The sequence below is a fragment of the Oryctolagus cuniculus genome, chromosome 7 (genome assembly GCF_051225735.1).
Source record: "Oryctolagus cuniculus isolate XC-2025 breed Fujian yellow rabbit chromosome 7, ASM5122573v1, whole genome shotgun sequence".
In the NCBI taxonomy this organism is placed as follows: Eukaryota; Metazoa; Chordata; class Mammalia; order Lagomorpha; family Leporidae; genus Oryctolagus; species Oryctolagus cuniculus.
The window spans coordinates 105,926,191-105,938,469 of NC_142873.1; the positions used below are offsets into that span (position 1 = coordinate 105,926,191).

At 43.5% G+C, this 12,279-nt stretch overlaps 1 protein-coding gene across 1 annotated transcript in view; it reads right to left on the reverse strand.

Annotated features, from left to right (window-relative positions):
- IL23R (interleukin 23 receptor) overlaps nt 1–12,279 on the reverse strand; it is a 71,583-nt gene that overhangs the window by 9,397 nt on the left and 49,907 nt on the right. The window contains exon 7 of the mRNA XM_070078295.2: nt 1,234–1,326. Coding sequence (XP_069934396.2) covers nt 1,234–1,326 — 93 coding nt within the window. The remainder of the gene's footprint in view (nt 1–1,233; nt 1,327–12,279) is intronic.

The following is a 12,279-nucleotide window of genomic DNA, read 5'->3' on the forward strand; positions in this document are numbered from 1 at the left end:
TAGAGCAAAGTGACCATGAGCACCCCTTGCCTGGGTTCAAATTGAGCTCTGCCACCTATCAACACTGTGACCCTCCATCATAATTTGAAACTTGCCAAGGCCCAGGTTTTCTGTTCTGTGAGATAGTACAGACCCAATAAAGCTGCCATGAGCTCCTAGCCTCCACAATTCCCACAGAAACATGGAGGTGCAGGTCTGTGTAGGCATCTGGGCTTCAGGGATCCATACAGAACCTAGGCACAGCCCTTGGCTTACAGCTGATTCACATCTACACATTCAAAATGCCCTAACCTCGTTTAATGCTCCTCTGGGACCCATCACCACCACAGTACTTGCTGTCTTCTTCGTGGCTTTCCTCCCCTGTCTGTCTAGCATGGAAGCACCATGCAGACAGGGGCTTGGTTGGTTCATAGTTTACACTGCTGATCCCGCAGTACCTGGGACAGTACCTGGCACATAGGAGTTGTTGAGTGAATATTTATTGAATAAATAAACAAAAAATGCAAAGAATATCAATGTAACCTGAAAAATTCTTGTACTATTCCTGCCTTATTTCTGTGTAAGGAGACAAATGGTCCACTTGTGATTAACGGTGAGATGGTCCTGTCTAAAGTTTTTTTCATTTGGAATTTATATTTGGAGTCTTATTTGCTCCTTGCATACTTGACCTAATATTTTTTCATATCTGAAACATTAAGCTTTGCTCCTCAACAGAAGAACACTCGGTTATACTCACAACATGGGAGCTGGTTTGAATGAGTACAGACTTCAGGATGTAGAACAGGGTTTGATTTTTTGTCTGCCACTTAGCGGCTGTGTGGCTTTGGATAAGTTTCTTAGCTCTGTGAGCTTCGGTTTTCTCATTATAAGATGGATATACAGCACCTCCCTGGCTTGTTTCAAAGATTGAAAAAGGTGATGCATCAAACTCCATCATTTGTCCGTGGTAGACAAATAATGACATTTTAGAAAGAAGTTTTGGGTCTTGAGACACAGCAGCTATTGAAATGAGAAGGTATCCAGTCCGTGGCAAAAGCAGGCATATTCCACCCAACCCACTCTAAACTGAGTTTTAGGCAGATATTTGTAGTTGGTCTATTATTTTCCTGTAGAAAGTGCATAGCACACCTTGTAATCCAGAAACTTGGGTCTGATCTATGATTGTTTAACATGGAGAGTTAAAACGAGTAGTTACTAAAGAGCACCCCAAAAGCCCAAATGGTGTTTTCTTACCAGAAATAAAGTGGTGTTCTTTAAAGGTGGAAGCAACTAGAAGGCCAGAGGTCCGGGTATCGTGGTGGACTGATTCCCGCATGACCTGGGAAACTTAAACAAAAAGAAAAGAGCCTCAGCTTCTCACATTTTACACCTCCTCAGTTAGAGGTGATTAAATTCAACCTGAAACTTTAATCAGCTTGAAAGACAGCATAAAAGCAATGGCTTTGCATGAGTCTCTCTTTTTTATTTAATTGGGTGAATCTCAAAGGAAGACACACAGCAAGGGCAATGAAAAATTACCTAGGGTTTGTAAAACTTGAGGGCGTGTCCCCTAATTTCCCGAAGCTTCCAGGCAACAAATCCCTAGGAACTTTATTTCACTGGAGCCAGAAAAATGCCCAGCGACTACTTTCTACACGATTCCTTCCAACAGATGATGTAATCAAGTTTGAGTTTCCTTAATAGCCTCCAAGATGTGTCACTTTTGCTTTTGTGCAATCTTTGGGGCGCTGCTCAACCTCTCTTGGCTCTGCATAAGAAGCCGGATTTTGATTAGCAGACATTTTGGGGTTGTAACACAGGGGTGGAACGTTAATGACTCCTCTCTGCTGCTTTCCTGCAAAGATCCTGGCCAGCCCTGTCTAGTCATCAAGGCTGTCAGGGCCCTTGCTAATGAAAGCTTCTGACCAGGGTGGGGTGAGCAGCCTTGGCAGCTAACTTACTTTCATTCTGAATTCAAAAGAATCCTGCAGTGGCTTTGCCCAGCTCCTCCCTCCTGATAATTAAAAGCTGCCAGAGGTGACTTCAAGGACACAGTTCTCTTGGCTGACGTGTCTGAAGATGGTTCTCAGGTCTGGATCCCAGAAAATGCTTCAAAGGCTATTTATTCAGTCATTCAAGTTTGGGGGTCCAGATTGTTCTTTTCAAAAAATGACTTTTGCAGCTAGGGAGAGATTGCGACTTTGACGCATCTCTGTCATTGAAATCTCACAGGCTTGTGTGATGAGCCACGAGGTCCGAGGAGCCTGGGACTCTCTGAGAAAAGGATCACACATTTCACAACAAAAAGGTTCCTGTGGGTCACTGGAAAGTTTTGTAAAAGGCTAATTTGGGTGCAGGCATAGGATCACGTGCAGGGTATTTTTCTGAGAACAATTGGTAGAGGATTGTAGAAGATGAAAACATCAGAAACTCCAAAAAATTCTTTCCTATGCTTTTATTCTGGTTTCTCCACAGTGAGTGGAAAAGGGTTCCTGTGAATTGTGATGAATCAGAAACTCTCTTTAGCTTCTCAAATTTCTTTTGCTCCCGGGGTATGTTGTTTCATTAGACCCCGAGGGAATACGGTTATGTCCTCAAGGCCAGGTTTTTTCATCTGAATCAGTACTTTGTAGGCCAATGTTCACTCAGGGAGCTCAAGCAGATGCTACGTTATTTTGAAATTTAAGAATAGAAATAATACATTAAAATGTAACACAGTTTTCAATTTGGCAAAATTATGGGTTTATAGCATATGTTGCTATATTATTTTTGTTTTAACAGATTATTTTTAGGTTAGTAGTTTTATTTAAACTGGATGAATGGTTCTATTGGCTTTTAATGCAGGTTAATGTAATTCTGCTGTATCAACTGCAGGTGGTTATTTGGCAATGAAACTTGGTTCAGTTACTAATTTATACTGTATAAAAATAATTTTTAGATCTGAAATAGGGCTTTAATAGCCGTAAGAAAGAATAAACATAATCTTCCTTTTAGAGTCTGTTATCATAGTTTCAAATCAAACAGGTGCATTAATTTAAATTAGATTAACTAACTCATTTAAAAGAAATGCTTAATTATCACAGGGTAATTTCACAAAGCATCAGATATCTGAAGTAAATCAACTTATGAACAAGATTGTGAAAGAAAAATCAAGTCTATCATGACACTTTTAGCATAGGACTGAAATGAAGCCACACAGAGGATATTCTTCAAGGCATACTGCCACCAAGTGGATAGGTCATTTCTTCTTAAATCATACTTAACACTGCTCACTATAAAAGCAGTAATTATAATAGGGAAATATTTTTAATAGGAAAAATGAAAAGGGGAGAAAAGAACCACACCTAATCGTATCTTCCTTACTTCCATGCTGTTAATATTTTATAGGGTTTTCAAGTATTTTAACAGACAAAAGCATCCACACACGATGATAGAACATACACACACACACACCACACACACACACACACAGAACTTTTACAAACAGCTGTAATCATCAGCATGTTGCCTAAAGTGCTGGAAGAAAGTGCTGGAAAATATTTTAATTATTTATTTGAGGGCTGTGGTATTATGTTCATAGGGGACAATTCTATCTCTCCCCGCAGCAGAGTCTTAAATTATGCCTATTACTATACTATTACTATTACAATTATTACACAGGATATAATTGAATACACTTGAAAAACCAAGTCATTTCTTTTTTTTATAACTTCTTTTTATTTTTTATTTGACAGGTAGAGTCATAGACAGTGAGAGAGAGAGCGACAGAGAGAAAGGTCTTCCTTCCATTGGTTCACTCCCCAAATGGCCGCTATGGAAGGTGCTGTGCCGATCCGAAGCCAGGAGCCAGGTGCTTCCTCCCGGTCTCCCATGCGGATGCAGGGGCCCAAGCACTTGGGCCATCCTCCACTGTACTCCCGGGCCACAGCAGGGAGCTGGCCTGGAAGAGGGGCAACCGGGACAGAACCTGGCGCCCATATGGGATGCTGGCACCGCAGGTGGAGGATTAACCAAGTGAGCCACGGTGCCGGCCCCAAGTCATTTCTAATTTAGGAAAAGTTTTTATGTAGCTTATGCACAGACATTGGACATCAATATTGCAGTAAGCAGTGTGTAGGGAATTTGTAGTGGTTTCAAATAAGAAATGCCATCTCTTATTCTTGACTACACTCTTTGTTTAGTTTAATCAAACCTTGCTTTAGAAATACTGTAATGTTTTACATCTCTCTCTTAGCGATGGTGCCAAGTCATTGCCTCAGCTCTGCTCTCTGTCTACCTTGGGGTAATGTTTTTTGTTATCCTTTCTAAGGAATCAATAATGTGTTCTGATTATGTTCCAGGCAACATACTGTCTCTCAATTAATCATCACAACAACCCAATCATGAAGATAATAATATTGCCCTCATTTCATGGACAAAGAAACATGCGTAGAAAGAATGAATAACTTGTTCCAAGTGCCTGGGTAGACACTGAAGAGTAGAAAATCCCAGGCAGAGCTGACACAGAGGGTGTCCTGATCACCGGCCCCATTAACTAATAACCTCACTTCTGCAGCAGGGCGCTCAGGGTGGGCGGAACAGGCAGGCAAAGGCAGTCCCTCTAGCAGCTGCTCTGGCTTTGCTGGGCTTCAGACCATACCACGACAGGCTGACTGGGATAAGCTATTTAACATTGATTTATTGGATCTTCCATTCCAGTGTTATTTTCTTCTTAAAAGCAATCATTTTCAGTGCCATCCCTGTGGGGTATCAGGTTAAGCCTTTGGGTGCTGGTTTGAGTCCTGGCTGCTCCACTTCTGATCTAGCTCTCTGCCAGTGGTCTGGGAAAGCAGGCGAGGATGGTCCAAGTGCTTGGACCCCTGCACTCATGTGGGAGACCCAGATAGAGCTCCTGGTTACTGGCTTCAGCCTGGCCCAGTTCTGGCCATTGAGGCCATTTGGGGAGAGAACCAGCAGATGGAAGACCTCTCTCTTTTTCTGCCTCTGCCTTTCCTTCTCTGTAACTGTCTTTCAAGTAAATAATTGAATCTTTAAAACAAAACAAAGCAAAACACTCAACTATATTCCTTGATTGTACAAGCAATATATGCTAATTTTAGGATGGTTGAAAAGCTTAGAAATGAAAACACAATTGTTTATTTGTCCACAAACTAGAAGCAATCATTTTTTATGTTTGTTAGCAGTGTTTTTATGGATGTCTGTACCCTAGTGGAGATGATACTCTTTAACAATGTTGTACACTATCTCCTTCACTCAATGTTATATAGCAAACATTTCCTCATTTTATTAAAAATTGTTCAAAGCACCCTACTATCCCATCGTGATTGTATTCTACTCTTTTCCTACTGAGAAAGTATAGGACTTGGTGATTCCAAACACCAACAGTGAACTCAGATGAAATTTAGTCCAAGTTCTGCCTGCACCACTTGGAGTAGCATGGCCCAGGGCTAGTAGCTTAACTTCCCTGTGACTCAGTTTCTTCATTTGTAAAATTGGATAATAGCAGTGCTTCACTGATGAGGTTTGATGAGATAGTTCATAGCAGGCACTTAATACCATATTTGACACAAATTAAAACCTTAATAAGTATCAGCTAATACTGTTGTCAGGCTTTTAGATTGCTTACAAGTTCTTATTTTTTATCACTATTTTTTGATAGATATCATTATATATGAGTTTCCTTTCCGTATCTTTGATTATTTCCTAGGGCTGGATTTCTACAAGCGGGATTACTGGGTCAGAAGGTATCGGCATCTCTAAAGTTCATTTACTTCCGTCCTTCCCAAACTTGTTGGTAAGGGCATACTAACACATGAAGCTTTCTGGACTGCTCTTGCAGAAGATTGTAGATAGTCAAGAAAGAGGAGTCATATTACAAAAGATATAGGGTGTGTTTTTTGAATTATTGAAGGTTTTTTGCCTCTCTCCTATGTTTCTTAAGGCATAAGCATCTCCTTTTTGTTTCTCTGTTTCTCATCTCATTTTCATAAGTCAGTTTTTCATAGCATTTTAGTGATATCTTCTCAAACTGCCATTTCAGATATATGATTGGAATTCAACATTATTAGGCCAAGGGCAAAGATTTGATCCTGGCCCATGTCAATTAGCAAGGTGAAAACAGTCATCACACATATCAGATAGGCACCAGCAGCCCAGGGCAGAGAAAACTATATGTAAGAACAAATTTATTACCACATCTTGCAAAACAAGTCAAACAATGAATCATTTAGTGGATTATGGTGTCATCCATGTAAATTAAGGATGGCAGGGTGTATATAGCATACTCAAGAGATTATCGTCAATCTTCTATTCCTGGGCTGTAAGTACCTGGTGTGTATAGGCAGAAGATAAGAAACGTACATATGCAGTCATATCATTAAAAAGAAAGAATAAGGGGAGGAAAAGGTAAAAGCAGCAGCCACCATGCCCTAACTGACATAGACTGTGTGGAGATACAATCTGGTGTCAAAGTGCAGCAGACTTCCACAAGCCCAAATGGGCAGTTTCCACATTTACCAAGTGGTCAACAATTCTTCCAAAGTGCAGCTTTGCTCTCAGCTACAGCATGCCTCTGTCCCCGAGTCTGAAGAGTCAAATGGACATTTGTCTTTTGTTTCCATTGCCCAATACCAGGACATATACTTTATGAGAATCCTAAAATAGGTAACAGGCAGGCATTGCTTCCCATTGTGGAAGTCTCAAGGGAGCAGAGACTCTCTGCACAGCCAGCAGTTGACAGTAATCTGAAGACCTAAGCCCAGCCAATAAGATACTTCTTCCCCAACTCTCAGACTCAGAATATGGACTGAATGACAAAGAGCTTCAGGAAGCCACCTAGAATTCAACGTGGGGACAGCAGCTGTACCCAGAGCCTGGTGATAGCAACCTCAGTGAGCTGTCCAGGGTACAGGGCAGGAGGGGGCGGCAATTACTTTTCAGCTGCAGGGTCCTTACCAGATTCTTCCTGAGCTGCAGTTTTGGCTGTGGTTATGACTCCTGCTGACATTCAGATACTACTCATGCCATTTTGCCAGTCTCTTTACAGATTTCCAGCTATATTTCCAATAATTCCTTTTTGATTAAGATATCTAGATTTGATTTCTTTTGCTCAATTTTACTTAAGTATCCTGACTGGTAAGATTATGTCTGTAGGTAGTGGGTGGGTTGATGGGGAAATGTGGTGGGACAAGTAACGTGCTGCCCATGCTCTAGTCCCTGGAACAGGTGAGTGGATTGCCTTCTACAGCTAAAGGGACTTGAGAAGGGACAATTATCCTAGATTAGATGAGTGGATCCAATGAAGGGCAACAGTCAGAGAAAGACTGAAAGATGCTGTGCTTCTGGCCTGGATGGGGCCATGAGTCAAGAAATGCAGACAGCCTCTAGAATCTGGAAAAGACGATGAAATCGACCTGGATTTTGGAGCTTTCAGAAGGAACATGGCCTTGTTGACACCTTGGTTTTGGCCCAGTGATTGTGCTTTTTGATTTGTCACCTCCAGAATTATAAGAAAACAAATGTATGTTGTTTTAAGCTACCAAGCAGCCATAGGAAACTAATACAGAAGATGTTACTTCCTCATGGACAAGTGTAATCTTTATTCTCTATTAGTGGGTTACAAACCTCAGAGAGATTATGAACTTTTCTGAGCTTTTAAAAACAATTTTACTTATATTTTCTTGAAAGGCAGAGGCTAAGAAAGAGGCAGACAGATGGACAGCCAGAAATTTCCCATTTGCTGCTTCACTCCCCAAATGCCCATACTAGCTAGCATTGGGCCAGACCAAGCCAGGAGCAGGGAACTTAATCCAGGTCTCCCATGTGGGTGGCTGGGATCCAACTACTTGAGCCATCACCTGCTGCCTCCCAGGGTGCATATTAGTAAGAAGCTGAGCCGGGACTCAAACCCAGGCACTCCCATATGCAACGTGGGCATCCCAAGTGGCGTCTTAACAGCTGGGCCGAATCTTACCTCTCTGAGGTGCTTTTTTATTCTAGAGAAACCTGGCGGTTTATTAGGGACAGGACACAAAGACGATTCAGTCTAAATTGACTAGTTAGGGCAGATATTTGGCTTAGAAGTTAAGATGTTGGTTTAGATTTCGTGTTCTACCCGGGATTCCTGGGTTCAATACCTGGCTCTGGCTTTCAGGTCCACCTTCTTGCTAATATAGACCCTGAGAGGCAGTGGTGATGGGTCAAGTAGCTGGGCCCCTGCCACCCATACGGAGGACCTGGACTGAGTTCTCTACTCACAGCTTTGGCCCACCCAGCCCTGCCCATTGCAGCCATTTGGGAAATGCAACAGTACATGGAGTGCATGCACACCCTCTTTCTCTCTCTTACTATCAAATGCATTAAAAATAAAATAAAATGATTTGTTTTTTCAAGAAATACTATGTGCCTGTTTAGCACAATGTAGTAACACAGAATCTGCAAATTCATAATCCATCTCCACATGGATTTCTAATTAGAGATAATAGAATTTTTGAAAACACACTCTGTGTGCCACCATCTCATTTGCATTACATTTAGTGTTGCCTATATTTAGTTCCATTGGTCTAAGATTTGCTTTTCTCTTTTAGTCACTAAAAGTCCTGAAAAATTAATGAGAATCATCAAGGACTTAGAGTTAATCCAGGAATCAGTAGTGTTTTGTGAGAACAAAGTAATATGTTGTTCAGTCTCTTGCTCATACATGCCTTCCTCTGGAAAATTGTCAAAAAAAAAAAAAAAAGGGTGACATGGTATCTCTGGGAAACTCTTCTCGGGCAAATAGCAATCGCAGCAGGTTAATTAGTCAGCATGAAACGTGGCTGCTCTTCCTGCAGGCCTCTGACTTGTCATTACCGGAGTTATAGAGCCTGTGTCTTAGCTTCATCCCAGAGGGATATGCGTGTCGATCTGTGGAGTGCAGATGTGCCGAGCCTGTCCCGCCCGTAAGTCTGTTTCACCTTTTGCACGCGGGAAGTGGATTTAGGGAACTGACGTTCAGGATTTCAGGGTGGGTTTCTATACTGATCAATGATCTTATCAATGATCTTCTCTACTGTGGGGCCCTTGTGGCCCTGCTCAACAAGCCCCAGGACATTTAACAGTGACTTGTCCAGGCTGGTGGGTTAGAAGCTCCAATGTCAGTAGCCCTCCGGGCTTCTCAGCATCTCTACTGCAGCCTCAATCCAGAGGCAGGGCAGGATCTGGGCAGACGCGGGTGTGAGGAAGGTGAGCTGGGGCAGCAGACCTGTGTCCTGGGCTTCTTGGGACTCTGTGCTGCCAAGCTGGCGAGGGACAGTCAGAGCCTTGGGGGAAAGAGCAAGCGAGAGGGGACCAGACAGTATGAGAGGTAGCTCTCACATGTCCATCCTTCCCCACCCCCTGAAAACACTCACGATGGGTTGGGCAACCAGGTCTCCCCTTTTCTGTCCACATGTCCTGTTCATATCCTGTGGTATCTTGCATGACACTCCCCCTTCTTATAGGGAGTCTGACTTCTATGGCACTGGTTCTTATGCATCATTTTAAGCAGGTGCCATGGTTTCTGGTGCAGAAACACTGCTTTTCTGGACCAGTTCCAGTGGGAAAACGCAGTAGTTACTCGGTGTGCTGGTCCAGTCTTTGCAAATGCACTTTTCCCACCTGTACTGCATCCTTGTCTCAGACTTGCCCCTCCCAAGTTTCCTGGAGTTTCAGGGTTTCTTCTTTATCATCTCAACCCCAATCTGCTTCTACAACTTGTATTCTGGCCAAGGTAGAAATGGCTGGTAACATCAAGTGGCTCTTTTCTGATGTATTTGCATTTTCCCAACAAACCCTGCATTGGAAATGAAGCTCAGTTTTATTGCTAACTAATATGCACAAGAGGACTTGGCCAGGTGGCTGGTGCAGGGTGGGGGACAATGTGAGACCCATCTATGTCTCTTAGGAAGGGGACTGGAATAAATAATGTGCTGGAATCCCAAAGCCCGAGTTGTGCCAGCTTTGCCATTTACCAGCTTGGTAACATTTGGCAAAACTGCGGTATTTCCCTGGGCATCATCCTCTTCATCCACGCCGTAAAAATTACACTCCTGGGGCCGGTGTTGTGTCATATTGGGTGAAGCCTCCGCCTGTGATGCTGGCATCCCATATGGGGATGCTAGTGCATGTCCTGGCTGCTCTACTTCTGATCCAGCTCTCTGCTAATAGCCTGTAGAAAAGCAGCAGCAGATGACCCAAGTCCTTGGGCCCCTGCACCCATGTGGGAAACCCAGAAGGTGCTCCTGCTCCTGGGTTCAGCCTGGCACAGCCCTTGCCTTGCAGTCATCTGGGGACTAAACCAGTGGATGGAAGATAGATCTCTCTCTCAACTGGTGGATGGAAGATCTCTCTCTCTCTTTCTCTCTCCCTCCCTCCCTCTGTAACTCCAGCCTTCAAATAAATATAAATCTAAAAAAAAGAATTCCAAAGAGTTACACTCCTATTTATTTATTTATTTATTTGACAGATAGAGTTAGACAGTGAGAGAGAGAGACAAAGGTCTTCCTTCCGTTGGTTCACCCCCTAAATGGCTGCCATGGCCGGCGTGCTGCACCGATCCGAAGCCAGGAGCCAGGTGCTTTTCCTGGTCTCTCACGCGGGTGCAGGGCCCAAACACTTGGGCCATCCTCCACTGCCTTCCCAGGCCACAGCAGAGAGCTGGACTGGAAGAGGAGCAGCCGGGACTAGAATCGGCGCCATATGGGATGCCGGCGCAGCAGGGGGAGGATTAGCCAAGTGAGCCACGGCGCCGGCCCCAAATCATACTCCTTTTACAGAGAAGGACAATTCAGATGTGAAATGCATATTGTCCAGTGCCCAGCACACAATGAAGATCCAACGAGCATTATTTCTTCTCCTGAAGTTACTCAACACTTCAGCCACTTAGCTGGTCTCTTGTACTACACTAGGGTGGAATACAGCAGGTCTCCTACCCAGATACCTCCAGTGTTGGCTAAAGCTCAGTGTTGCATTCTGAGGAGTTGATTTTCTTTCTCTTTTTTAGTATAGGGCTTTGTTTTCCATTAACATCTAAATATTTTAAGGGGGAAGAAAAAGAGATCGAGTCGTATATGTTACTTGTAGACCTTCTTGCAAACGAGTTGTCTTGGTTTCTTACTGAGACCTGGTTTTCAGAGGCTGAGGACAGGAGTGGTCCAGAGAAGGGACACACCAGCAGGTGGGGGACTGCAGCCCAGGCCGCCTCTGCGTTATGATCTGTCCTGCAGTACTTGCTGGGCATCATTTTGAAAGCACCTTGTAGGGGCCGGCGCTGTGACTCAGCGAGTTAAAGCCCTGGCCTGAAGCGCCGGCATCCCATGTGGGTGCCGGTTCTAGTCCCGGCTGTTCCTCTTCCGATCCAGCTCTCTGCTGTGGCCTGGGAAAGCAGTAGAAGATGGCCCAAGTCCTTGGGCCCCTGCATCGGTGTGGGAGACCTGGAATAATCTCTGGCTCCTGACTTGGGAGCCTCCTGGCTCCAGCCGCTGTGACCGTTTGGGGAGTGAATCAGCAAATGGAAGACCTTTCTCTCTGTCTCTCCCTCTCTCTATCTGTAACTCTACCTCTCAAATAAATAAATAAAATCTTTGAAAAGAAGATAAGGCATATTTGACAACATACATCTGCATTTTAAAATGTGCTTCTCTGACCTCGGAATCAGCCCTTAAGGCATTCTGGTCTGGCTGAAAAGCCCGTGAGAGCATTTCAGGCATGGAAAAAACCAAGGCACTGTGGCAAAAAATGATCTATGTGAAGGATCTCTTTGGATGAGACCCCAGTGGAAAGAAGGGGCCATCGAAGAAGGATGTATTTTTCTCTGAAGGGAGGAGAGAACTTCCACTTTGCTTATGGCCTTGTCTAAATACTGACAGAGTTTGTGGATTCAAAAGGCTTCCACAGCCTAGGCAGCTCATGTCAAGAGCCTCAGGTGATCACTGACGTCATACATAAGAGTGTTAATTGTTAAATTAACAACAGGAGTCACTGTGTACTAACTTTCCATGCAGGACCTCTGTCCTCAATGAGTTGTATTATGAGAGTTAACTGTAAAACTTGTTCTCAGATTTATTTCATTTTAGTTTGTTAAGTGGAAGATAAGAACAGCCCTTGACTCAATTATTGAGTAACAGGTGTTTTTTTTTTTTATGTGCAAATTGCTGAAATCTTTACTTATATACTTATATAGAGTTGGTCTTCTGTGTATTAAGTTAATTGAAAATGAATCTTAGTGGAGAATGGAACTGGGAATGGGAGAGGGAGGAGGACGAGGGGTGGGAGTGTGGGTGG